At 47.3% G+C, this 27,734-nt stretch overlaps 1 protein-coding gene across 1 annotated transcript in view; it reads left to right on the top strand.

Annotated features, from left to right (window-relative positions):
• Positions 1–27,734, top strand: part of Igf2r (insulin-like growth factor 2 receptor) — an 87,301-nt gene that overhangs the window by 38,383 nt on the left and 21,184 nt on the right. Inside the window, exons 8-26 of the mRNA NM_010515.2 lie at positions 4,491–4,653; positions 4,969–5,134; positions 5,906–6,009; positions 9,032–9,196; positions 11,374–11,511; positions 12,529–12,672; positions 13,914–14,051; positions 14,608–14,755; positions 15,277–15,451; positions 15,831–15,946; positions 16,283–16,451; positions 17,184–17,363; positions 19,204–19,305; positions 20,583–20,687; positions 21,750–21,945; positions 25,472–25,636; positions 26,284–26,427; positions 26,516–26,691; positions 26,965–27,052. Coding sequence (NP_034645.2) covers positions 4,491–4,653; positions 4,969–5,134; positions 5,906–6,009; positions 9,032–9,196; positions 11,374–11,511; positions 12,529–12,672; positions 13,914–14,051; positions 14,608–14,755; positions 15,277–15,451; positions 15,831–15,946; positions 16,283–16,451; positions 17,184–17,363; positions 19,204–19,305; positions 20,583–20,687; positions 21,750–21,945; positions 25,472–25,636; positions 26,284–26,427; positions 26,516–26,691; positions 26,965–27,052 — 2,782 coding nt within the window. The remainder of the gene's footprint in view (positions 1–4,490; positions 4,654–4,968; positions 5,135–5,905; positions 6,010–9,031; positions 9,197–11,373; positions 11,512–12,528; positions 12,673–13,913; positions 14,052–14,607; positions 14,756–15,276; positions 15,452–15,830; positions 15,947–16,282; positions 16,452–17,183; positions 17,364–19,203; positions 19,306–20,582; positions 20,688–21,749; positions 21,946–25,471; positions 25,637–26,283; positions 26,428–26,515; positions 26,692–26,964; positions 27,053–27,734) is intronic.

Genomic DNA, 27,734 nt, shown 5'->3' with positions numbered 1-27,734 from the left:
AGTTTGCGTGTGTAGGTAGTACATGAAGATCAGAGAAAACCTAGGGTGTCATTCCTCAGGTTCCCATAACCAGTTATGCCAGCTGATTTGCTCAGTGAGCCTCAGGGATCTGCCTGCCTGTGCCTTCCCCGTGTTGGGACTCCAGCTGCGTACCACAGTGTCTATGCTTCCCCTATGTATGGCTTTGTAAAAAGTACGGGTTCTGGAGATCAAAATTGAATGGCAGTAACATTGAATGCTAAGCTATCTTCCCAGCTTGGGATTCCTGTAGGGAGAAAATAAGTCCGGTCTCCCATTTTGTTTCCTGTCTGCCATTCCTCTCACTCACAGCTATAGGCAGATTGACCTCTTAGCTGCTTTAATTTTCATTTCATTTATTTATGTGCTTGCAGTTGAGGTTGAGAGCCATGCCTTGGGCGTGCCAGCAGCTTCTTTGCTGGAGAGTTGTTTTTAAGTCTTGGAGAGAGGTAGACAGTCAGGTGTCTCTTTTGAATGCATAGTTGATTGTCCATACATAATAAAGGGGGTGGGGATAACTCATGTGGAATAAATCTAACAACCTAACAGCCCACCTCTTAAGTGATGCCACCAATATCCAGAGGCAGAGTTCACTTAGGGACACTTGCTAGAGGTAGTGGCATCAGGCAGGTTATAAGTCTGATGTCCCAATGCGCAGTCAACCCCCATGTCCACATCCAGTGTTGGGGAGGTCATTGATGGGATGCTGGCTCCACTGCAGATGTCCCTTGAGAGTGACGAGGCTAACTGGTAACAGCCTCAGTTGTGCTTAGCCAGGTCAGCCTGCATGCTGGACACTCAACACCCACAAGGGTCAGAGCCAGGCCATTGGCAGGGCATCTGCTGGGAGACACGGTCACCTAAAGGGTCTCTTGTTAGAGTCAAAGCATGGTTCCTGGAGCCTGGATTTTTCTTGCAGCCCCTCTGGTCCATGCTCATGAGTGTTATGGGTCACCTGATCGCAGGGCACTGCTGGTTACACTTGAGGCATGCACATCAGCACATCTTGATGTCAGGACAGAGCAGAAGGGCCTCCATTCTAAGTCTTTCTTTTGACCTAAGTGTTCACTACACCTTGCAATGTCATGAGTCATTCCAGTTGTCTTCACTTGTGCCTGCCAGGCTCGTTTGCTAATCAAGTGAGAAAAGGGAGGGCTCTTTTTGTTTGTTTGTTTTGGTGTGTGTGTGCCCTTTTGTAGTAGAAATAAAGAGGTTTGAATTCTTTTGTCACTGACCTGTTGGTACCTGTGTGGAGGTCATTGAACACCTTGCCGTTGAGCACCCCGTCTGGTTTTCCTATCTCTGTCAGCTTGATGGATACTGTCAGATGGTCGAGATGTATGTGACATGAGGGGCTCATGTGTACTCTGCAGTTGGATCTGTAGACATGGACTCTCTTCCTGGTGAGCTGCTCTGGTTTCTACCAGGATGATTAAGTACCAGCAGTCTGCTTGTCTCCTGCATCCTCAGAGAGCTCCAAAGCATTTCTTGGTGCTGTTTGTGGGCCTTGAGGTTCTTAGCAGCTATTGGACAGAATGTGTGCTTGTGTTGACTCTGCTTGCCTACCATAGCCCTTGGGGAGTTTGTACATTTTTTTTGTTGTTGTTGACTTGTTGAATGCTTTAGCAGCTGGTATTTTTTTATTAGATATTTTCTTCATTTACATTTCAAATGCTATCCTGAAAGTCCCCTATACAGCACCCCACCCCTGCCCTGCTCCCCAACCTACCCACTCCTGCTTCCTGGCCCTGACATTCCCCTGTACTGGGGCATATTATCTTTGCAAGACCAAGGGCCTCTCCTCATATGCATACATATGCAACTAGATACACAAGCTCTGGGGGTACTGGTTAGCTCATATTGTTGCTACTCCTATAGGGTTGCAGATCCCTTCAGCTCCTTGGGTGCTTTCTCTAGATCCTTCACTGGGGGCCCTGTGTTCCATCCTATAGATGACTGTGAGCATCCACTTCTGTATGTGCCAGGCACTGTCATAGCCTCACAAGAGACAGCTATATCAGGGTCCTGTCAGCAAAATCTTGCTGGCATATGCAATAGTGTCTGGGTTTGGTGGTTGTTTATGGGATGGATCCCCAGGTGGTACAGTCTCTGGATGGTCCTTCCTTCTGTCTCAGCTCTGAACTTTGTCTCTGTAACTCCTTCCATGGGTATTTTGTTCCCCATTTTAAGAAGGAATGAAGTATCCACACAGCAGCTGGTATTTAATAAATATTTTTCTTGTTATATTCTTTTTGCAACAGATAATTGAATTTTTACATATTGTAAAATTCAAAAATTCACCTGTTCTGGGTCCTAGCATTTTTTTTCCCTTAATTTGTATCCTTTACCACAATTTAATTTTAGAAAATTTCCATCTCTCCCCTCCCTTAGGAATGCTCTTGCCTGTTAGCAATCAATTATTCTCTCCTCTTCTTCTCACAACATACACACTTGAGTCTGCTTTCTGGCTGTGAATGAAGCTGTGTTGTATGTGGGTCTCTGGTGTTGACCTCTCCACTCAGCTCTGCAGTTCCTTGGCAGCTCTACCGAGACTCATGCTGGGAAGAAGCATCAAACTTTAGTTAAGCAGGGGAGGGTTGGGCCTGCACTTCTGCCAGCTAATTGTGTGATCTAATATGAACCATGGCTGGCCTCTAGCAGGTGCTTAGGAAATACTGAGGGAATTTAGGTGCCTAGAAGCAGTACTGCTTCCTGGTCCTCAGCCCATGGCTTAGTTTCTCCAAGGGTTAAAAAGGAGACACTGACTTGTGTGGGAAACCTGCTGGCTTCCTCTGTAGTTCCCACCAAAGATTGAAGAACAAGATGGCATATGCTGAACTGGAGAAGTCTTCGCTCCATCTGGAGCAGCTTCTTAACAGAATTGTTAAAGTTACCCTTGTTTGTGTGCACATGCATGTGTAAGGGTGTGTGTACATGTGGTACCTGGACAGGACAGCTTGGTTCTCTCCTACCATGGGTGTCCTGGAGATGGAACTCAGATCATCTGCCAAGAGTAGCAGCAGGGACCTTTACCTGCTGAATGAACCATCTCACCTGCTACAGAAGAACTCTTGTGTGTGTGCATGTTATGTGTGTGTGTTGTATGTGCACAGTGCATGTGTATACGGTAGCCAGAGGACCCTGAGTGTTCTTCCGTCGCTTTCTACCCTGCTATTTCAAGAAAGGGTCTCTCTCTCACTGGGACCTGAGGCTTGTCAGATTCACCCAGGTTAGCCAGCCATTGAGCCTCAGTACTGTGTGTCCAGGGTGTGTACTATCACATGTGGTTTGTTACCTGGGTTTGGGTATTCAACTCGGGTTTTCTTGTTTTTGTTTTGTTTTCTGTTTCTCTTTCTTTGTTCTCTATATCTCAAGTGGTTAGAATGCTCATCTAACCTTGTAAATAGACTCCTCCTCCCCCACCCCCAAATTGGGTTTTCATACAGCAAACACTTTACTGTCTGAGCTATCTCCCTAGCCCGCATTTTGTTCTTTTTTTTTCGAGACAGGGTTTCTCTGTATAGCCCTGGCTGTCCTGGAACTCACTCTGTAGACCAGGCTGGTCTCGAACTCAGAAATCCACCTGCGTCTGCCTCCCAAGTGCTGGGATTAAAGGATTAAATGTGTGTGCCACCACCGCCTGGCCCCCACATTTGTTCTTTTGAGAGTGTCTTGCTTTGTAGGTCAGCTCAGGCTTACCTCAGACTTACAGAGTTAGGTTTCTAGTGCTGGCAAAATGAGTATGTATGTCCATACTGGGCTCAGAGAGGACAGGGTTTGGAGCCACCCATAATGCTTGCCAGGGTGGCAATGATTCTCCACTGACACAGTTCAGAGTGGACTTGGTAAGGGAAGCTGGTGTTACTCAAGGTGATCAGAAACGGTGTAGGCTTATAACTAAGTGCAGTTACAAGTTCAATGGAAGGAAAAAGGTTAACGAAAGTTTTAGATTATGGTGAGATGGCCCAGCCAACAAACTGCTTTCTGTGCATGAGTTTGAACCCCAGTCACCATGTCTGCATCTTCAGTGCTGGGAATAGGGTGTGTTAGGAAACTGGAGGATCCTTGGGTCTCATTGACCAGCTAGTGTAGCAGAAACAGCATTCTCCAGGCTCAGTGTGATATTCTGCCTGCAAAAAAATCTACACACACACACACACACACACACACACACACACACATAAACACACAAAAAAACCCAAACAAACAAAAAATCAAGGTGAGAAATATGAGAGGAAGACATCCCAGGTTGACCCATAGCTCATTCACATGGGTGAGTGCACACACACACACACACACACACACACACACACACACACTCCCCCACCTCCTGCTCTCAAACAGCACACATATGCACACCCATGCAGTTAAACGCAGAATTCTAACAGCCTGTCTTTGGGCTTTCCAGGAATATGGGAAGTATGGATGAATTGTATCTAAATCTCTGCCTCCTTTCACATCGATCCCTATAGGGTACCATTCCTAAACTCACTGCCAAGTCCAACTGCCGTTATGAAGTTGAGTGGATCACCGAGTATGCCTGCCACAGAGATTACCTGCAAAGTGAGAGCTGCTCCCTCAGCAGTGAGCAGCATGATATTACTATTGACCTTAGTCCCTTGGCCCAATATGGAGGTAGGTGTGTGGGCCCCTCTGTTCTCTCCCATGCTTTATAGAGGAGCCTAGCTGGGAGAGGGGAGAGATGGGCTTGGGTTTGCCTAAAACACCACACTTTCTGGGTTTTGTTTGTTTGTTTGTTTGAGACAGGGTTTCTCTGTATAGCCCTGGCTGTCCTGGAACTCACTGTATAGACCAGGCTGGCCTCGAACTCAGAAATCCACCTGTCTCTGTCTCCCTAGTGCTGGGATTAAAGGCGTGCGCCACCACGCCCGGCTAGAACACCACACTTTCTGATGGTGAACAAACACTGCTGCTTTGTGCTTTTTCTAGGGTCCCCCTATGTTTCTGATGGAAGAGAATATACGTTTTTTATCAATGTCTGTGGGGACACAAAGGTCTCACTCTGTAATAACAAAGAGGCTGCTGTTTGTCAAGAGAAAAAGGCGGATTCCACTCAAGTCAAAATAGCAGGAAGACACCAGAACCAGACACTCCGGTGGGTGAGAGTCAAGTGGTTGTGTGGACTTGTGAGCCATGGCTCTGCCCTTCTTTTCCTCTTCCCATTTGCCCTGAGCACAAGAAAGTCAGAGCCTAGCACGGCTTCCTGTGCACTTTGGCAAGTTGCCATTTGTCCCTGAGCAGTTGGACGGTCTCCTGACTTTGATAAGTGCACATCTGCTAGGACTATGGGTTTGTAAATGTATTGTTTCTGGGAGCATATTGTAGAGAATTTAGGTAGTTTACAGTTTATGTGGCTATTGTTTTTGTCCCCCCTCTTCTGTGCCCCCCCCTTTGGCAATTTGGGAATCTGAAATACTATTAGAATTATGCACAAGTTTAAAAAGCTAAAACCCTACTGTAATTCTTAGAACCTTAAGCTGCTAGTTGGCTTCACAAAACTAGGAACAAGAGACAGTTTTCTGAAATTGAGTCTTAGACCAAATCTTGTAGATGGTGGTTTTGGACGTTGCTAGCCAGGCTGTCTGACTGGCATTATTTATGTTGTATAAAGTCCCAGAGTGACAGCAAGAGCAGCTCTGCTTGCCAGCAGAGTGGCTGCCTTCCCTCCAGGCCGTTACTTTACAGCAAGGCCAGCAGCCTGAGCATTTGGAACTCATTTCCGCAGGGTGCTGCCCAGCTGGCTACGGAGCCTGCTGTTTTATGTCAGTAGTGATTTGTGGGTGGTATGCAAAAGGCTTAACAAAGCAGTTTTTTAAACTTCAAATTTTTTCTTGGTTCTATAAAACACTGTATGTTCACAACCTAGGTACTCAGATGGAGACCTCACCCTCATCTATTCTGGAGGTGATGAGTGTAGCTCTGGCTTCCAGAGGATGAGTGTCATAAACTTTGAGTGCAACAAAACTGCAGGTGAGTGTGTGTGTGTGTGTGAGTGTGTGCTGCCCACCCCTGCTTTGTGTGTGTGTGCACTGCCCACCCCTGCTTTGTGTTAGTGGCTTGTGTGTGTACCCAGGTGTCTTCCTGGAAGTGGGGTGCTGAGTAGGGAGTGAGTTGGCTGCCTTTGGGCCTGGCCACCTTCAGTCCTCAGGGTTTTCTGTTGCAGTAATCCTCTCCCTTCTCTTCCCCTCCAGGATGCATACATACATCCTGTTTCCATCTTTCTCTGCTCTCCATGTTTGTTTTGGGAATCTGCCCAGCCCTGGGTTTGCTGGGAGAGTCTGTGTCTTGGACTCTGCTTCAGGCACACTCAGCAGAGGAGGGAGGCCCGGTGGAGGCGGCTTTGGCTTCAACCAGCAGCTTCAAGTGTGTCCACCTTCTCATTTAACAATCTTTTCAGAGTGATGGAGTGGTAGAGTTTGAATTTGGAAATCTTGGGATGTTACTGGAAGAGTCCAAGCTGAGGTCATGCCTTCCTTTGGGTGACTAGAAGCACCCCTGAGTCACTGGCTTGTCTACTTTTCATGTCCTGATATTAGGTATTCCTGGCACCTGTAGAGGGATGATAAAGTTAGAGATCTGTCTTGTTTAAGCTCCTTTGGCTCTGTCTCAGGCACCCCTGGCTGACTTGCTTCTGCACTAGGCTCTCATCCTGTGGCTGGGCCTGGTTTCCATTTTCATTTGTATGCAATTGGCCCAAGCTCTCATTGCCTGTTGCCCTTGAGTGTGTTTGTTTTGTATGTTTCTATGGTCAACCTTGGACGATTTGATCATGGTCCAGTTCCTGTGTGATTCATAGTAGGATCTGGAAGCAACCACTGTGCCTAGAGTTAAGTTCTCACAAACTTGCTAGTTTTTAAGCAGAGGGTAGGTTAGGAGCTGGACTAGGGGGCTCTGAACCACAAGACTCAGAGGACCCTGAGGGCTGTGGCTTACTGGGGCCTTCTTTTTCCATTGACTCTTTCTTATCACTTACAGAGCTTGCATGCTTTCATGCCTGTTTGCTAAGGCACTCTCCACAGGGTCCTGATGGTGACAGATGGCTCCCTGGGAGTTCACAGGCTAGAAACAGAGATAAGGGTTTTTATGGCTGAGCACAGGGTATAGTGCTAAGGCAGAAACACTGACTGCAGAGTTTTGTTATCTGGAGTTCTAGGTCATTCAGGTCAGTGTGGTTGTGGACAGGGGGAGCTGGTACTGGGGTAGCCAAGGGACAGATGGCCAGAGGAGATGTTGCTTTAGCTGCCCGATGGTGAAGCGCGTGTACTGTAGGGAAGCTCACTCCCATCTTCCGTAGGGTGAAGCCATCTCTGTATGGCTGTAATGTGCCCCTGGCTGAGTGAGAAAATAGACTTTTTGTTGGGTGCCTCTCCACACCCACATCCAGTTTCCTTCTGCTCACTTCTTTGGAATGGGCCTTAGGCGACTTGCTTGGAATTCTGGATCCTGTTCTGTCCCTGGGCCACAAAGCCTGCTGTTGCTTCTGTGTCCTCAGCCAGCGGACACCAGGCTGGGTGCTAGCTTCTCTGATCTGGTCTCTCTTGCTGCTTGAGTCACTGTCAGGTGCTGTGACTCCCCAAGTCTTTTCTGCCTCAACTTTGCTTCCTGTAGTCTTGCTCAGGGCTTTTACTAAAGCTTGAGCTGAGGGCTCGTTTTGGGACGCTGGGAAGGTGGATTGATAAACCAGGAGAGGACAGGTCAGAGGATAGAAGATTGATAGACTTATTTATTGTTGAGACCATGACAACGTGGAACTAAAGTCCACTGAGTTAAGATTGGAATTTAATGCAAAAGCCTTTTGTTTTTCATCTTAACTTTTTATTACAAAAGTTTTCAGATATGCAAGTAGGAAGAACATTATAATGAAGTTTATACAGTTGTCTCTATAACCGTGGTTCTCAACCTGTGTGTCATGACCCTTTCACAAGCGTCACACATCAGTACCCTGCAGAGCAGATATTTACATTACAGTCATAACAGCAGCAAAATTACAGTTACAAAGTAGCAACGGAATAATTTTATGGTTGGGGTCAGAACATGAGGAACTGTATTAAGGAGTAACAGCATTAGGAAGGTTGAGAACCATGGCTCTAAAACAATCATTAATGTTTTTCCACATTTGTTTTGCTTTAACTGTTACTGTCTGGCTCATATTCCACTTGGGATGAGTTTGCTTTTGGTCGTCCAATCCTAGTGATTTAGTTCAAGACTTTATAGAAATTACACTTGAGAACTCATTTGCTTTTGGCTATAAAACCTAATTTCCCCTTTCCTTAGAACATGAAACTGCTCAGACACACCTCAAAGATACAGGCAGACACATGGGAGGTGCAGCCGGCCGGGATTATGAAACCACCAACGGTGGAAAAAAGGGCAGCTTTGTGCCAGTGGCCGCCGCTGGGAAAGGCCGAGGGATAGGGTTTCCAGAGGGAGGGCAGTTCTTTGCCCAATCCTAGGCCAGGGAGAAGTGGCCTGCGAGGAGCAGAGCCATCGTGCTGTTCTGGGTAGTGCATGGGGCCTCTGTGGGTGGAGGAGGATGTGGTGTTGACTCTAGTAGGGCCTTACAGACACATACACTGAAAGGTGTTGGTGCAGCCAGCATTGGGAATGTGCCCCTACCCTTGTGGAGGAATGTGAGGTCCTGCCTTCCTCTAGCTGAACAAGGAACTGCTCTGTGCTTTTGCCTCTGTTTGCCTTTCTGGATAGGTGTTGGAGAGACATCAGGTCTTGCTCACTCACTAGTCTGTGTTCTTGGAACTTGGGTTCCGGGGCCTGTACTCTTCTCTTTGTACTCTGGTGAGTTCTTTGCCATGTGACTGCAGCCTGGAGCAGCCAAACATCGACTGTGGTCCATGGCCCTCATTAATTCTCTCTCCACCTCCTCCCTGAGATACGGAGTACCACTGCACTAAGATGGTCTCTGGACAGCTAGGTGATTCCTGGGTGTGGGTCATGTCACCAAATTGTGTGCTTTCCTGTGGCTTTGCATGTCTAGGTAAGGATGGGAGAGGAGAGCCTGTGTTCACAGGTGAGGTGGACTGCACCTACTTCTTCACATGGGACACTAAATACGCCTGCATCAAAGAGAAGGAAGACCTCCTCTGCGGGGCCATCAATGGCAAGAAACGCTATGACCTGTCTGTGTTGGCTCGTCACTCAGGTATTGCTTGCCTTTCCGAGGACAGCAGTCACCGTGTTCACAGGAGATGACCCCAATGGTTTGGGGAAACATTTTTTAATTGCCAGTTGAGTCATGACCCCCATTCCCGTCTAGCCACAGTACAAAATATAAGGAACACTAGTTAGGAGGTGAACTACTTGCATCTGAACCTCACTTTTTCTAGTTGAGTTGTCTTGGCTCACCTTACTGGTTCAGTTAGAATGTCCAGGACCTGCTATGACAGGTATTGTGCACTGTGCTTAGAGACAGTTTCTCCAGCAACTTTTTTGGGTAGTGACTGAGGAGGTTGGTGGAGCTTCTGTCCTTTCATATGGCTGCCTCTTTACTGCCACTGAAAGCGGGTCAGCATGCCTCTGATCTATAGTCCTGGGAGGGTTGTCCAGCATGGATGACATGGTGAATCAGTGTGTCAGTGACAAGGTTCATTGCAGAAACTGGCAGAGCCTGTGTTATGTTGAAGGTGCTGGGTAACTGACTACCACTGAGAGCCCACATGCTACACCTCAGAAATGAGTGGCATCTTGCCGAAAATCAATGAGGTAGATGAGAGTAGGCTTATAGGAGCCTTACATCCCCTAAGACAGAGTGACTTGCATCAGTACCAGTTGTAACTGTCTGTTCTATTGTCTTTGGAGGCTTATCTGAAAAGTACTGTTGGAGGAATATCTCCTGTATGTCCGGTTTAAGATCAGGGTCCACAGTAAATGATTTGTGTTAGCTGATTGCTTTAACAGTAAGACATCTTTATGGTTTACGAGTTAAGCATCCTGGAAACTGTAGAAACACAGGAAATTTCTGTAGGAGTTAAAATAGCTTCAGGAAGCTGGGACTGAATCTTGTGTATGTGTGCTAATGAAAGGTTGGGTTTCTACAATGTGGAAGACGTTCTAATCTCTGAACTAGAACTCTGCCAAGACATGTGTAGCTCTAGCCAATGTGGACTTTAGAAAGCTCTCTAGTCCCTAGAAAAGAGCAGGACCATGGTGGGAGGACTCTAGTGAGCACCGCTCCTCCCTTCAGCTCATGTGTGTAGCTGAGTTGTACACAGCAACACAGCATTTTCTGTTTTTTGATTTTGTTGTGTTTTGTTTTTAAAGTAAAAGGGGGTGCATTACTTCCAGTTTAAGAAGGGATATAGTCTATCACAGCGAGGAAGGCCTGGCAATAAGGAGTGCAAATGGCTGATCACATTGCAACTCCCATTAGGAAGCAGAGAGAGAAACACTTTTTGTTTTTTAAGTTTTAAGTGTCTGTGTTACAAGACATAAACTGGGATCTTGAGAGGTGATACAGAGGCACATTAATGCCCTTAGCAGACTATGCTATAGTCTGGCTTTTGAGGAATCTGGAGTGTTTCTGTAGCATTTGCATCCAGAGAGCCCAGAAGATGCTGTGAGCTGAATGTTCCGAAAGTCCCACCCTGGAGATTGCAGCACACACCCCCTCCAGCCAATGCCCAGTGCTTTTGGGGAAACTTGGGCACACATGCTGTCTCTCAGAGTGTGTCTGCAGGCTCTGTGTGGACTTGAGAACCTAGCTCTCCAAAAACATTGGCAAGCTGTGGGATTTTACTTCTGGTTACCAACTTCCCAAAGGATCATTTCAGACAAGAATGTGTGCCAGCTCTGGGTGTCCTTCAGGGCAGTGTCTGAAGTGATAGGCACATTCTCATGACTACTCTTTTCTTTGCCTGATAGATACCCTTAATACCCAGTGGTGGTTCCCTTGACACAAACACACACACACACACACACACACACACACTCACACACACTCACTCACTCCACCCACTCACTCTCTACCCATTAGGATCCATCCTTACCTTCTGTGAGCCAGACCTTCCACCCTGCTCCCAGTCATCCTGTGTAGAAGAGGTAGACACTCTCTTAGCTGCACAGGCCCTTGTGGGATCTGAAGCTTAGCATGTGACCTGTGCCCCTTCACTAGGCTCAGGACAGCAACTGACTTTCTCATGTAGTTCAGAAAACATTGTGGGGAATGGTCTGTTCCTGACACAGTCAGTGAGGAAGTGGAGACGCCATGACTGTCTGTGGAGTACTAGAGATTGTCTGACCTTGGCTTAGTCGCTGTTTTAAGATAGGACTGCAAGAAAATGTTACTGCCTTTGGCTTAAAGGACTTTGGGTTTGATTGCAGAATCAGAACAGAATTGGGAAGCAGTGGATGGCAGCCAGGCAGAATCAGAAAAGTATTTCTTCATCAACGTCTGTCACCGGGTGCTGCAGGAGGGGAAGGCCAGGAACTGTCCTGAAGATGCTGCTGTGTGCGCTGTGGGTGAGTGACGTCAGTAGGGACCCTCTCTCTAAGGTGTGCAGATTCCCACTGCTTCCCTGGGGGAGACATAAAATGTGGTTTGCTTATGTCTCCTGCCTTGCATAAATACTAAGGACGATAAAGCGTTTTAAAGTTTCAGTGTCAAAGCCACTGAAGTCCTGATACTGGCAGAGGCGTTACTAGGCAGAAAGAACCATGTTGGAAAATGCTCCACGATCTATCTTCATTTTGTAGACATTTGAAGAATAATAATACTGTCAGTACTAGTAAAACTAACTTTGAGTTTTCCACAGCCCCTGGTCAGACACTTAGGGGAAGCAGGATACCTGCTGGTGCATTCAGTGGAGCAGCATGTCCGAGTGTTGTTCTTGCTGTCATTGTTGGTCTTGTATGTCACATAGAGGTGTTCGTCTTAGAGACACTGAGGTTCGGTGTGTGGTGTGATGCCAGGAGGAGGGTAAGGAGAATCTGTTACAAATATGGACGAGAGATTAGTGAGGCTTGGTTGGATTTTGGGGATTACCCTGGCATTCAGAACTAGAGACGCATCTCAGAGTGACTGAGGTCTGTTTTTGTCTTACTAAGGGCTCAGGCATAGACATCTTCAGAATTCAGTGTGGGGTGCCACAGTGGGGTGAGTGCCACACAGGTGTGAGTTTCTGCTTGGTCATGAGTAAAGCTTGTGACTTGGGCCGTGCTCCTCAGCTGCCCACGTTTAAGGGCAGCTGAGGCTCTAGATGCGGAATAGTGTCTTTTACAGATAATGATGGTGCCCACACAACCCTGTCCTTCAGATGCCTTTGGGGGAATCCCATGTATCATTTTCAGCATGGCAGGAGGTGGCCTCGATGTGATTGATAAATTTTTTCTTTTAAGAAAATTGGTTTCCATCACAGTCAGGTTAGGTGGGCTGAAAGAAGGTCCTGGTGACCCGCTGGCATTCGGCTGAGTCTTGGTATACTTTCAAATGTTTACATGATGAGAATTTTCTACTCCACCTTCTTTTTTTTCCCCCAGATAAGAATGGGAGTAAAAACCTTGGAAAATTTGTCTCTTCTCCTACAAAAGAGAAAGGACACATACAGCTCTCTTACACTGATGGTGATGACTGTGGCAGTGATAAGAAAATATCAACTAACATCACACTTGTGTGCAAACCAGGTAATGTCACAGAAGAAGAGACATACCCACATTTTCCATCATTTCTGTAGTAGAGCTGGGAGCAAGGGCGGTGCTGAGCACTGCTAGTACTAGTCTCTGGTGATGGGAATCAAGTCGTTTGGATTTCAGCCTAGAAATGGAGAAACCATATGCTCTCCACAGAGAGTTGTGCTGACACACTCCAAAGGAGTCGTGAGTCTCTGCATGACATCCTGTTCATAAGGACTGTCAGAAGATCAGGGGTGTGGAGTGCTGAGTTTCCTCCACGGGGGGATCATAAACGGCTTAGAAATATTTTCTTGATTGCAGCATCTCACCCGTGGCTGTCCCTCCCCTCTTGAGTTTCTGCATTTGTGCGTGTATTTCAGTGTTCCCAGGATGCTGTGTTCCACACTCCACAGTTCTGTTTATGATTTCTAGGGATTTCCTTGTTGACATGGCATAGTTTTACTATTTTAAAGCATTTTACTGCTGGGAATTTAGATGTTCCATATCCTCTCTACACCCACCCCGTAAAGTTTCCTTTGTATAAATTCGCAGCTGTGGGAAAAGGACACAAGCTAGGAATGTTTTGTTTCTTGTTTTATTGTGGTAGACTATATATAGCACAAAACTTATAGATGTTACTGTCTTAACTGGTTTCAGATAGGTAGCTGAGTGCTGTTGGGCGTTTGTGGCTGTTACTGCTGTTCATCCAGAGAGCTTTCTCATCTCTCCACACTTAAACCTGCCATCTTGGAAATAATAGTACTCCCAGAGTTCTGTCCCCTGCATCTGACACCTACCTATTTGCCTGTCTGTGGAGTTGCCCACTCTAGGCAACTCCTATCAACAAAGCCACATGGTATTGTGGGAGACTCCTTTCCTATCCACAAAGCCACACAGTATTGTAGGAGACTCCTTTCCCTGTGGCCCCCTTTCTTGAGACAAGATTCCACAGAGCTGAGGCTGGCCTTGAATTTCTGTGTCCCCATTTCCACCTTCTGAAGCACTGGCATTGTAGATAGGCAGGCCCTGCATATCTGTGTTAGACAGTGCTGGGGATGGAGCATGTGGCTGTGCTGGCGAAGCACTCTGCTGTATGAGCCAGCTGTATCTCCAGCTCTGTACGGCCGTTCTTTAAACCACCTCTTTCCTAGGACTTTTAACAGGGAAAAAGGTGTTAGAATCGGCAAATAAGTGTTTGAGTGTTTTTCTCCTCCCCCCCCGCCCCCCCCCGGTCCTCCTTTCCCTGTTGACAGGTGATCTAGAAAGTGCTCCAGTGCTAAGAGCTGCAAGATCTGATGGCTGCTTCTATGAGTTTGAGTGGCATACGGCTGCTGCCTGTGTACTGTCGAAGACAGAAGGAGAGAACTGCACGGTCCTTGATGCCCAGGCAGGTCTGTGCCTAAGCAGTGCCTCTGTTGTCTGGTGTGCATGACTTAGCATGGCTGTTAGGAGTAACCTGATGCAGAACTTTGTTCATGCCACTGGACAGAGCCCCAAGCGTCTTCTTGCTGTGTGCTTGAGCTGCGGCGGCAGTGCCCATCTTGAATTTGTGGCTCTGCTGGATTTACTGGTTCCAGCACAGGAGGATTCCCCCCCTACAGTCATTCAAAAGGCTTTTAGATGCGGCCTCGGACAGACCCCCTCCATAGTGGAGTTTACAAGAAGGCCATCATAGTGTGGTTGCTTGGCTATGCCACATTTGTGAGACCTGGAGCTACAGGTTTGAACAGGGTTGTAGGGCTCACACAGTGGAAAAGGGCAACGGCGAGGACCTGTGTCCAGGTAGGAGATAGTCACTGCAGGAATGGTAGCTTAAAGGCAAAGTGACCTTTCTCCTTCAGCGCTGTTTTGCTCTGGCAGTAGTTTCTGTCTGAGAAGCTTGCGTGGTCCGCTGTCCCCTGTGCCATGACTGGCCTGACATACCTGTGTTGTGTTTATGTTACTCAGGGTTTTCCTTTGATTTGTCACTCCTCACGAAGAAGAATGGTGCATATAAAGTTGAGACAGAGAAGTATGACTTCTACATAAATGTTTGTGGCCCTGTATCCATGGATCCTTGTCAGTCAAACTCGGGGGCCTGCCAGGTAGCGAAAAGGCAAGTAACCTGATTCTGGGTTTGCTCTTTGGGATTGTGGGCTAGCAAATGTTTCGTACAGAGGTAGTTAGGTTTCTCTTGGACACCATTGCTTGACAGGCATCTAACTACTGAGAAGACCTGGTCAGAAGAATCGCAGGACCCCAGAGAAGGGGCCAAGCCTTATCCTTAGGCTGAGAGAGGCCTGGGCTTATTGATGCTCACCTGGGAACTTGAGCTTTACTGTTGTTGCATACTTATGTATGTAGTTCTCCTTACTGTATAGAATAGGTTTAGTTGTAATGAATTGAGCTGCACTACAGGCCAGGAGTACTGAGAGAAAGTTGTGTGTGTGTGTGTGTGTGTGTGTGTGTGTGTGTGACTTTTCTCTTTCCACAGCCAAAAGAGCCACATATGAGATTCCCAGGGACTGCAGTGTCTTGGTCTGGCCTTGCTTTTGCCCCTATTTGTGTAGCCTTAGAGAACAGAACTCCTGCCCCATGGCACTCACTCCCAGAGTGACATTTCTGTGTTCATTTTAGTGGTAAGTCTTGGAACTTGGGGCTGAGTAGTACTAAGCTCACCTACTACGACGGAATGATCCAGCTGAGCTACAGGAACGGCACTCCCTATAACAATGAAAAGCACACACCGAGAGCCACACTGATTACCTTCCTCTGTGACCGTGACGCTGGAGTGGGCTTCCCAGAATATCAGGTGGGAATTATCTTGGGAAATTTTCCTGGCCATACCTGAGCCAGTTGCCCACCCTTTCTGTAGGAACAGAGCTATTATTAGTCTGGTTTTCTTGCCAAACTATCACATAACCATTCCTTTTTGCAGTTTTCAGGGTACCTAGGCAGTATGTAGTTACTGGTTAAGCTGTTTATTCAGAGGCCCATTTATCTTAATGCTAGTCCACAGCTCTGTTGGTTGTATTAGAAAACATGCAGAAGCGATTTCCCTTCCCCCAGGCCAGGCTCCATCCTAGTGCTGTTGTTAAGCTAAGGCCAGTTTTGCTGTGGGTCTTTGGGGATGTTACAGATGTAGGTTGTTTGTGCTATCCTTTCCTGTCTCCTTCTTGTCTTGGGATTAGGAAGAGGACAACTCTACCTACAACTTCCGGTGGTACACCAGTTATGCCTGCCCAGAAGAACCCCTGGAGTGCATGGTGACAGACCCCTCCATGATGGAACAGTATGACCTCTCCAGGTGAGCACTTGTTTTAGCCGATGGCAGTAGGTTTGTGGTGGCCCCAGGGTGCAGGGTGTGGTCTGATCTCACCAGTCTGTGGTATCAATTGATCTTTGTCATAGCAAACACTCATTGTTTAAAATACTAACTCAGTGTAAGGTGAAGGTGTTGGCAGGGCCCTCTGCATGTGGAGCTTCAGACTGTCCAAATGTTATGACATGTCCTGTGAGTCATTCACCACATAGTTTGATTCATTATCCATTGATAGTGTCTTCATTTCTCTAGTGACTAAACATGAACTGCTGACTTTAGCTAGTTCACCTTTGTAAAAGCATACTTTTGTGTGAAAACTAGTCTAGTGAAGTCTGAAGGTGGCTCTGGAGGAAACTGGTATGCTATGGAAAACTCCCGGGAACATGTTACACGGAGGAAATACTACCTCAATGTGTGTCGGCCTCTGAATCCTGTGCCAGGCTGCGATCGATATGCATCTGCTTGCCAGATGAAATATGAAAATCATGAGGTATGTGTGTCTTTCTCATGTTTTCTCTCGACTCTGAGGCCTGGTGTGTGAAGGCATAGTGATCTGGAATTCTTGATCAGAACAGGCCTGCTGCCTGCCCAGGTGCAGTCTCTGAGGATGTGCCTCCTTCACAGAAACACATCACTTGAATCTGTTCAGACGGGCACTGGCCATGGTTGATCCAGTACTTTGCAGGGAAAGCTCTTAGTGGTTATGCTGGCCTGAATTCAGGTGCCTGCGGGATTCTGCAGACATCCATAGCTCAGAGCCTCCGGTGCCCTGGAGTCAGTCGCATGTGAGAGTGTTGCTCCAAGTGACCCAGATGCACGTGGTAATGCCACTCTGGGCGCTGAGTGCTTTATCATCTACTGGCAGAGCGTTCACATCTTTCCTGTGGTCCTTATATGTGGTGGGCTTTGGAAGTTGCACACAGACCCCAGAAGTTGACTTCTGCAAAAACAACGTGAGCAATTGCTTTTGTTGCATATGCTAGTGGTGCCCTCTGGTGCCTCAGAGGCATTTGAGGCTGTATGTGTATGAGTGTGTGTTCTCTATCACAACAGCAGCTTCGGGGTTCAGCCAGCCCCCACTCAGGGCTTCCCCCCCACTCAAGGCTTCTGCATTTTGTTTGCCTGCTTACACAGTTCTTAGCTGTGGCTTCATTGGCAATAACTACTGTAAGTAGCAAGTTGACTTCCTGAGGAAGGAAGCCAAATCCACACTCTGTTGCAGGGCTCCTTGGCAGAGACTGTATCCATCAGTAACTTGGGAGTTGCAAAGATAGGCCCTGTGGTGGAGGAGAGTGGCAGCCTCCTCTTAGAGTATGTGAACGGCTCTGCTTGCACCACCAGTGATGGCCAGCTCACCACCTACAGCACCAGGATCCATCTTGTCTGTGGTCGAGGATTTATGGTAAGTGCTGCACAGGAGAGTGGCAAGGACTTCAGAAAAGCACCAGGGCCAGTGTGTACGATTCTATACTTTGTTTTAAGTTGCAGCAAAGTCTCTAGGGCTCGAAATTGGTCATTTTAGGCATTACCGAGTTACCAAGAACATTGCCTTTATCATGAGTGTTGTCCCACCAAAATCCATGTTGAGAACTTTGTGTGGGGGTCATTTTTTGTTTGAGATTTGCGTCTCACTGTGTGGCCCTGTCTAGCCTGGAACTTGCTATGTAGACCAAACTGGCCTTGAACTTGTGTAGCTCTGCCTCTTGAGTGCTATGGCACCTACCTCATATCTAGAGCTGTTATTTCCCCAATCCAACCTAGTTCCTGCTGCCACCTTTTTCCTCTTCCTCGTGTATGTGTGTGTGTGTGTGTGTGTGTGTGTGTGTGTGTGTGTGTGTATGTTTTGGGGGACAAGATTTCAGGCTGGCCTGAAACTCACTATGTAAACCTCAGACTCAGAGCAGGGATTAAACGTTTGTGCCACTGTTCTTTGTAGACTCCTGGATTCTCCTGAGCTCAGTGCAGTGGATGTGAGACCTGGTGTCCAGGCACCCTGCAGACATGAAATTCATTTTGTCCTTCTCTGAGGTTACGAAATGACTGAGGACAGTGTCTATCCATGGGTGGCAGACATGCTCCCTTACCTACACGATCCTGGGCTGCTGGGTGTTTGTTTGTTAGTTCATTTTGTTTTGTCTTTTCCTGCTTTGGGGAAGAGTGCTGCCCCCTTAGGTTGGTCTCATTTCATAGCCTGGCAGCTGCCTCCTAGGTGTGAGGAGCCCTGCCATCGACCATTCTTTGCTTTTCCTTTTTTGCTGTCATTTAGAAAATGCATTTAGTTCCAGAAAATTCTTTACAACACTTCTTAGTTTTCCAAGTATTTTCTGACAGTGGCTGAGCTGGTTTTGCCTATGGGCTTGGTGTACAGTGTGGGTCCTGGTATGACTCTTGGTGGAGAGGAGAGGAGGCCAGGTTCACAGAGTGTACCACAGGCTAGAGCCTGGGTCTTTCTTATCCTTAGGGAGCCAGGGTCCTTGGGTTGATGAGCAGAGTGGGTGGGACATACAGGTAGAAACTCTGGGCTGTGGGCTGAGACCGGGTGAATAATGCCAGTAAAGTCTTGGTGTGCTGTCCAGTTAGCTAACTGAGCCACTGCTGTCTATGATGGAGACAGCACTCGTGGAATGGAATGAGGCTTTTGTGGGGAGACTTTTTGTTGAACCCCCATGTATCATAAGACAGCAGTCCTCACAAATTAGCACATCTGTGTAACTGAAACCTGAGTCACTGACACACAGCCATTTTTTAGAAGATTTATTTATTTTTATGTGCATTGGTGTTCTGCCTGCATGTCTGTGCAAGGTTCAGACTCTAGTTACAGACAGTTGTGAGCTGCCTTGTGGTTGCTGGGAATTGAGCTCAGGACCTCTGGAAGGGCAGCCAGTGCTCTTAGCTGCTGAGCCAGCTCTCCTGTCCCACACAAGTCAGTTTTGCCTTATTCCAGCTGCTGTCTACAACTATGTATAGTAACTTTCTGGCTGCTTTGTCAGACTCTGGTTGTACAGGCTTGGATTCAAGCTGAGCTTTTCCATGTACTGCTGGCTTGAGCCCAGATGTGCTAACTAATGTCTGTGCATATGATGCCCTGTAGGGGTAATAAGAACAGTGTGGTATAGGAAGGAGGTGCATATCAGGTGCTGACCCATTGAAGACTGCCAGTGGATTCTAGCCTGCCTGACATACTGATGCTCAACTGCTATGCTGATGTCCTGCTGATTTCTCTATGCCCTGTGACCTTTCAGAACTCCCATCCCATATTCACTTTCAACTGGGAATGTGTGGTCAGTTTCTTGTGGAACACGGAGGCTGCCTGCCCTATCCAGACAATCACAGAAACAGACCAGGTATGTGTGTTGTCACATTGCCCATGCGCACGCCGGTTTTGAGTTGCTTCCTAGCCTCCTTTCTGACACATGTGTCACCATGCTCTGCCTCCTCCCTACTGTGGGTACCTAGATCTTCAGGACCACCCATTTCACTTCTTGCTCACCACAGCCCCCTTCAACTGTCCCTTTCCAATGCCAATGCATCCTAGTGAGCTCTCCATAACTGCCAGGATCTGATGGATTCACATTGCTGCATTCCAGAACATTCCAGTATCTGGCACAGTGATGCTCCTGAAGTCCTTATCCACAAGATGGAGCCCAGTACTTCATGTGATGTCACTGACAGAGTAAAGCCATGTGTCTGCTGTGACCACCCTCCTGGTGGAACCTAGTGCCTCATGGGATGTTACAGTTAGCACCCAGGGTAGGGCTTAGTGATCATGGGACCCGAGCCTGGGATAAAGCCCATGTGTCCGCTCTGCCCTTCCTTAGCTCCAGTGTGCAGCCAGGCGCCTCATGCTGATGAGGTCTGGACGGCAGACTCCTTATCCTCTGCTGAAGGCCATGCACTTTGTTCCTAGCATCTCTCCACTGCTGGCTGCTCTTGTCTGGGCGCTTCTCCTGGCTGCATTCTCTGCGGTGTAGCAGCATAGCAGCACACTGCTCTTTGGGCTCTTTGCTACGCTCCTGGGCCAGGAAGTTGTTTTATGGTACTGTGTGTGCCCTTCTTTATGGAGGAACATGTTTCCCTCCCCATCCTTTTAATTTCTTACCAGACTACAGAGTCTGGAAGAGAAACCTGGCCTGATACACATGATGATGATCTCAGCTCTGGGCCAGTAGTATCTTAGGCACCCTGTCCTTGGTCAGGGCCATGACTGCTCCCCTGACCTTGGTGGACATTGGAGGCTGACGGCAAACTTAGAGGAAGGGAGGGACTGTCTGTGAGTTAACCTGGTTATACTCCCATAGGTGCACTCATAGCAATGAGAGGTAATTCTTCAGTTTTATTTTTTAATGTAAAAATCACTGTTATTCTAGCTCCACCTACCCTTCCCTTTCCCCTTAGGAATTAGTGGTAGCCTTACTCTGCTTTGTAGTAGCTCAGCACCCATGGGGTGTGTTCCATTCCTCCACACATACATCCCACATTGATGCAGGCAAGGGACTGCATGAGCATACTGCTGTTCTCATAGAGATTTAAAATGAGCGGCAATGGGTTTCTGCAGGGTCTTCATGTCTGTTTTGCTCTTGTAGAATTGGTTTGAATGCATTTCCTTTCTTGTTCCTGATAGGCTTGCTCAATAAGGGACCCCAGCAGTGGGTTTGTGTTTAATCTTAGCCCACTCAACGATTCTGCTCAAGGACATGTGGTCTTAGGCATCGGAAAGACTTTTGTGGTAAGTGAAGCAGTAAATTTCTAGTTTGCTTTAAACAAGGCAAGCTGCATTCAAGTCACGTGGGCTGTGGGTTTGGGAATCAGGCATCCTTAGTGCTGAGAGAAGGACGGCTGCTTCACCACAAGAAAGGAAATCCAGGTTGGGGGGGTGGGTAATGAGCTAACATCATCACCACAGTCCTCATGCAGTTAGATGGGCAGTTTTCCCTCCTTACCTGCTGCTGTGCATCTACAGGTTTCCAAGAGGCAGCAGCATGGTGACAGTTAGGACCCGAGCTACATAAAGAGTCCACCAGAAGCAACCCAGAGAGGCCCTGCCTCGTGTACTAACCATGCTGTCAGGAGCCAGCGTGCCGCCGAGGCTCTTGGTTGTGGGTGACAGACCAATGTAATAATAGCAGAAATGGAGCTGCCTGGAAGGCCGCCCGAGCTTGTGGCTTGTCTGCTGGGCCACACCGCCCACCAGCCCCTCTCTTAGCATCACAGCGAGGGCTAGACTTCTGCTCCTTACTCTCCCTATCTCCTACCCTACTGGGTTCAGCTGCCCTGCACATTTGGTGGCTTTGTTTTCAGTCAGACTCCTGCATACCCTTCTCTGCACGATTAAAGACACAATAAAGTGATTTGTTTTGCTTCTTAGTGTATGCTTTATAATCACGTACAGTAATTATATCTACAGATAGAAGGCAGTAAAATAAGAGTATAAAACACTGTGCATTTAACCTTGAAATTTGTGTAGTTGTTATTTGGATTTGTGTTTTTGCCTTTCTGACTTAGGACCGAGATGCCCTGAAGTTGATAAACTGCTAGTGAGAACCAGATACTTAGCCCATTGTTGCTTTGGGTTCTAGGAATTTTTTTTTTTTTTTTGACAGGGTTTCTCTGTATAGCCTTGGCTGTCCTGGAACTCACTTTGTAGACCAGGCTGGCCTCGAACTCAGAAATCCGCCTGCCTCTGCCTCCGTGCGCCACCATGCCCGGCGGTTCTAGGAATCTTGTCTGTGGTAAGTCTTGGAATCTAAATGGGCCTGTAAAATTTTTTTTTTCCCTGTTTGGCTTCCAGTTCAATATCTGTGGTGCAATGCCTGCCTGTGGAACGGTTGCGGGGAAGCCAGCCTATGGCTGCGAGGCCGAAACTCAGATAGAAGATATTAAGGACCTAAGGCCACAAAGGCCGGTCGGGATGGAGAGGAGCCTCCAGTTGTCTGCCGAGGGATTCCTCACTCTGACCTACAAGGGCTCTTCTCCCTCTGACAGAGGTGAGCTGAGGGTCACTTGGACATATGCATATCTCCCGCCCCTTCTTTTTACTTGCACCTCTAGCTCTTCAGAGGTGGGTGTTGATTGTCCTTCTCTAGGTGCTAAGGAGGGGATGAGTTTATTTATTTATTATTTATTTATAAGTTTATTCTTTTCCTCCTGTTTTTTTCTTTTTAAAAAATTGGTGATATGGTTTCTTATGTAACAGTTTGGGTATGTTAAGCTTGTTAATACTTATTTTGTTAGTAAGTGAAAGGCCAATTCTGAGCCCTTCATCGTGTCAGCAGCTGTGACAGTGGATAGCCCCTGCAGGTGACGTGTACCACGGGTGCTATATGTGTGTTGTCTGGTGAATTCCCACGCCAGCTCTGTGAGTCTTCTCTTTTTCTTTTGTCCCTTTGAGATAGGCTCTTACTGTGTGGTCCTGGCTTTCTAGGCTGGTTATGTAGACCAGTCTGTCATCAAACTCAGAGGTCTTCCTGCCTCTGCCTTGCTGGGATCAAAGGCTTGGGCAACCACACCTGGCTTATACTTCTCCTGTGCTCAGTTAATGCTGCACTGTACAGGTGCAGCACTGGAAGGCAGAAAGTCTTATACCTAGGACAGAGCCTGTGCTTCATGAGGGGCAGCTTCAGAGTGAGATCCAGGGGGTTTGGATTCTGTTCTAGGTTCTGCCACCTGTTTATTCTGTTTTACAGATAAGGAAATGGATCCCAGGGTGAGGTTACTTCACAGTCCACACTGTTGATAGGCAGCAAAGTGACCCTCTGACCCCAGTCAGTCCCATTGAACACTGGGGTGTTGGTGGTTTGTGCGATGGGTTGCACACCATGCTCAAGCTGTCTGAGGGGCACAGGAGGGGGTGGAGTCTTCCATGCTACATGGTTTGCACCGACACTGCAGTCTTACTTTTTCTACTTCACTTCTCCAGTTAGCAGATACTGGAATTATAACACTATCATAACTGTATTCCGTAGAATACAAATGATCATTAAGGACTGATGTAAACAACTGTATGCCAACAGCCAGACAGAGTCATACCTTCATATCATATCTTCATAATAAAATCCCCCAAAATAGAAATACAGGTAGGTCATGACCACACCATATGAAACAGGGAAAACTGAAATAATTTGCTCTAAATTCAAAAACAAGACAGAATGTCAAGAGTTAATACTACTCAGTTACAGATCTCAGATGTGAATTTGAGGAAATCCTAAAATATAGGCAACAAAGGAAAATTCTTTGAATTTATTACATCAGACTTATACAAATTTTATGCAACAAAGACACAGTCAAGCGAGGAGAATCAATGGGATGGTAGGGAACACTACTTACAGTTACTTCTGAATATAGAAATAACTCAGCACAAAAACATCAGTCAGAGTGAAAATGGGCAAGGGTCAGAATAATAATACATTAAATGCTAAAATGTGTGTGTATGTGTCTGTCTGTCTGTCTTATTTATTTATTTATTTATTTATTCATTCATTCATTCATTCATTCATTCATTTCACATGGGGGTAATGCAAGTCCAAAAATAAGGGATAAGGGATGGATTCTCTCATCAGCCAGGACTGCTGCTCCTGATAGAAAAGCAGGTTATGCAGGGAGAAGGCCGGGTACGGCAGCTGTCAAGGAAGCAGCTACAAATGGAGCATGGTTACAATGCCCAGTGCTTGTGAGGTGGAGAGGCAGAGTTCATGTCTGAGGCCAGCCTGGAATACATGCAGGGCCTTGTTTTAATAAGTACCTTGTGCCAATGAGATGTTTGACTCAGTAAAGGCGGTTGACTGCCAGATGCCAGCCATCAAGTTGTCCTCTGCCCTCCGCATGTGCACCATGGCAGGCACACTCACAGATACACACAAATAGTAAAAAAGAAGAACTCAAGTCCAAAATCAAGAAAACCAGTTATGTAGAAACATTGTTTAAGTTCTATAGCAGCCCCAGTGTGGTATATATGCCCAGAGGTATTGAGCTCAGCACATCAGATACTGTACGTGTATTAATTGCAGCCTTGTTCACAGCAGCCCATGTATAAAATTGACCAAGTTTTCCTTGAATGATGGGTGGATACATAGAGAAAATGGGCACACAGTGGTCAATTACTAAAAATGAGTGAAAACCTCTTATTAGAAGCAATTTGCATGTCTAGAAGCCGTGTTTAGTGAAGTAAGTCAGACACAGATCCTCCTGTTGTTGGCAGTTGAAAGCTATGGTAAGTACTTGATCTCGGAGCAGACAGTAGAGTAGAGCTGTTGAGAGTCTGGGGTGGGGAGGGGTGGGTTTGAATAGCAGGGTTAGCGGTGTGCGGGGTAGGAAGAGTAATGCTCTAACCAGCCCAGGAGTTAAGTTGACCACACTGATTGTGGTTCTGAGTAGCTAGTAGAGAGGAGTGCTGAGCTCGGCTTGAGGCTGCGGTGACCGCCTGCTGGATGCTTTGGCTGAAATGTGATCACAAGTCCCATGAATATCTAGTTACAGTGTGTGGCAGTTAGAAATTAAAGATAAAAGTGAATTGAAAATGTTTTGAGTAAGCTTCTGCAAATGTAAACATAGGAAGGGGTTCCAGCGCAGAAGGAGGTGAGGCTCCTTGGTGACAAATATCTCTAACACGCCATTTCCAGGCGCGAGTGAGCCAGCGACTCCAGTTGGGAGGGACCATTGTGGTTGGCTAAAGACATAGTCAGAGTGCAGTTCGTGAATATGTTTGCTGCCTTGAGGGTGGTCAGGCCAGCCTTCAGTGTCCTCCACGTGGGTGTTTTGAAGGGCTGTGTGAGCACATGATTTCCCAGTGAGCACTGCTTCAGGGCCTCCTGAGTGGCACTCTTGGAACCCTTTCCTTGGGTAGAAGGGGTTCCGTGCTCAGCCTAGGATGGTTCTCTGGGAGGGAAGCTCAGTTAGCACGTGCGGAGGGACCACGGTGGGCAGTCTCGGCAAGCTGCTACTGTGTATGAAACCTCTCCGTCTCAGTATACAAAGCAGGGTGCTTCCTTTTGTAGCTACTTTGCTCTGCACTTGCTGACCACTCGTTTAAACTAGGAATGCTTAATCATTTTTCTATCATGTTCTTTTGAGGCTTGAGTTTTGAAAGCATTTCCCACCCAGCTCTATTAACATTGGGGAACATTTAATGACTGGTGAGGCTCCAGGCTTGGGTAGCGCCGAGGGTCCAGTCCACTTACATGCCTCCTTAATTTGTTCTTACCTCATTAACCCTGTAAAGTGGTTGTGGGGGAGGAGTAGGTGTGTAGAGTTTGTGGAAACAAAAAAGTCAGAAAACAAATTTGCTTTATCTGATGGAATGATAAACTTGTGCGAGATGTGAATTCATTCTGATAGGAAGAGAGGTAAGATCTGATCCCTGGCCTAAGCTTGTCATGCCACACCAGTCAATGGTGCTGGGACAGTCCTTGCACTGGCTCCCCTTTGTGATTACCCCAGGATGGCTATGAGGCCTCTTGCTGCCCTTGCTGTCCTAAGTGTGAGACCCTCCTGACTGGTGGCTTTCTTGTCCCACAGGCACAGCATTCATCATCCGTTTTATTTGCAACGATGACATTTACCCAGGAGCCCCCAAATTCCTGCATCAGGACATTGACTCCACACGAGGGATCCGGAACACTTACTTTGAGTTTGAAACTGCATTGGCTTGTACTCCTTCTCTAGTGGATTGTCAAGTGACTGGTGAGGCCTAGGAGTTGGTAGGCTGGGTTTCAGTGAGGGGGTAGTGTGTGTGTGTGTGTGTGTGTGTGTGTGTGTGGGTGGGTGGGTGGGTGGGTGGGTGGTCTGTCTGTCTATATTTCTTTGCCTCTGAGTCTCTACGTGCTTGAATGTGAGCTAGCCGTTTGTAGACGTGGCACATATGCTTTGCTCCGTAGGATTTATAGCGATTGTTGCCTGTTAAATGATGCTTAGTGATTATTAAATGATGCTTAGTGATACAAGTGCTTCTCTTGAAGAGACCCCTTCCCACTTACAGCAACGGTTTAAATTGTGGTTTGCGGGTCAGATGCTGCATAGCAATCTTGAAGAAAACTCAAGTTAAAAAAAATCAAATACAGATGTATGTCCAAAGTTCATATGAGGAAGGAAAAAGACATAAGACCTAAGAGCTGCTCAGTTGTGCCCTGAGGTGGCTGTGTGCTCTGACTGCTTAGCGTGTGTGCTGTGCTGCTGTGGTTTTTACAGAGGGACAGTTTGGACAGCAGGGCAGGAGTATGGTTCTGCAGTCCAGGTTTCCTGTGGGTTTCCTTGTGTCTTCACACGGTGGGGAAAGTGGTCCCAGAACAAACAGGAAAGCGTGCCTCCTTTTGTGTTTCCTTCCACCCCAGACCCAGCTGGGAACGAGTATGACTTGAGCGCCCTGAGCATGGTCAGGAAGCCATGGACTGCCGTGGACACGTCTGCATACGGGAAGAGGAGGCACTTCTACCTGAGTGTCTGCAACCCTCTGCCTTATATCCCTGGCTGCCACGGTGCGCTGGAGTCCTGTTCCACTACTTCCCCGGGGTCTGACTGGAACCCAAAGCAGCCTTTCCTCATTCGCCATTCTTGTCTGTTCAGGCATTGCATTGGGGTCCTGCATGGTGTCAGAAGACAACAGTTTTAACTTGGGTGTGGTGCAGATCAGTCCTCAAGCTACTGGAAATGGGTCTCTCAGCATCCTGTACGTGAATGGGGACAGATGTGGGGACCAGCGCTTCTCCACCAGGATCGTGTTCGAGTGTGCCCAGACGTCGGTGAGTGTGCACCTCAGCAGGAAACGCTTGCTTGGTGGTTACCTCTATTCCCATTTCCCCTTAATCTTGGAGTCTTCTGTGCTGTTTAAAGTCTGTGTTTATAGAAATGGGGGCATTGCTAGTGTCTGACTAGAGTATACTGTTTTCCTCAGGCTTATAATCGTCCGTCAGTACTGAACCCTTGGCTTAAGCGAGCGAGAGACTGGAGACTTCCTGAGGCTCTTGCTTGTTTTCACAAAGTAGCATACAGTGAATTGTTGGCTTGTGTTGCAGGGCTCACCTATGTTCCAGTTCGTGAACAACTGTGAGTATGTGTTTGTGTGGCGAACAGTGGAGGCCTGCCCTGTGATCAGAGAGGAAGGTAAGCCACAGGTTGCTGCCCCTGAGTTGCTGTACATATCTAGTGGAATATATGTGCTAAACCCAGGATGTCTCACATAGGAAGCCCTGTGGTGGTGGCTGCCTGTGGGGTCAGGAGGTGCCAGTGTCTGGGTCACCCCTTATCCTTGAGGTCTTTATTAAGCCACTTGTTAATTTTTACCACTGGCCTTTCTCTAATATACTTGGATTGGATTTTGTTTTTTCTTGAAACCAGTAAAGCAGTCAGGATGGGCTTGGTTTATTAATCTGTGGGTGTCCCTGGGCTCGCTCCAAAACTGTCTGTCTTATACATAAACAAGACAACAGAGAGGCAGACCACTTTCTGATAGCCATTGCCTGACTAAAACTTGTAAAACTTGCCTGGTCTGGTGGTGCAAGCCTATAACCTCAGCTTTGCAGGAGGCTGAAGCAGGAGGAGCCTTTGTTCAAGGCCTGCCTCCCTAGGCTGTGAGTGAGTTTGAGGCCAGTCTCAGTAACTTAATGAGGCCTAGCCTCAAATCAGTAAATAGAGCTAAGAATGTAGCTCAGTGGCAGGATATCTGCATAGGGTGTGCTGTCTCAGGGTCTCAGTATTGCAAAGCAAATAAGAAATTTTATTTTAAAAATTTGTTCTCATTTGGAACTACGAATGCCTGTGTGATAGCATTTGCTCTTGGCTCCTG

The sequence above is a fragment of the Mus musculus genome, chromosome 17 (genome assembly GCF_000001635.26).
Source record: "Mus musculus strain C57BL/6J chromosome 17, GRCm38.p6 C57BL/6J".
Classification (NCBI taxonomy): Eukaryota; Metazoa; Chordata; class Mammalia; order Rodentia; family Muridae; genus Mus; species Mus musculus.
This window is presented reverse-complemented; position numbering and strand designations above follow the sequence as displayed.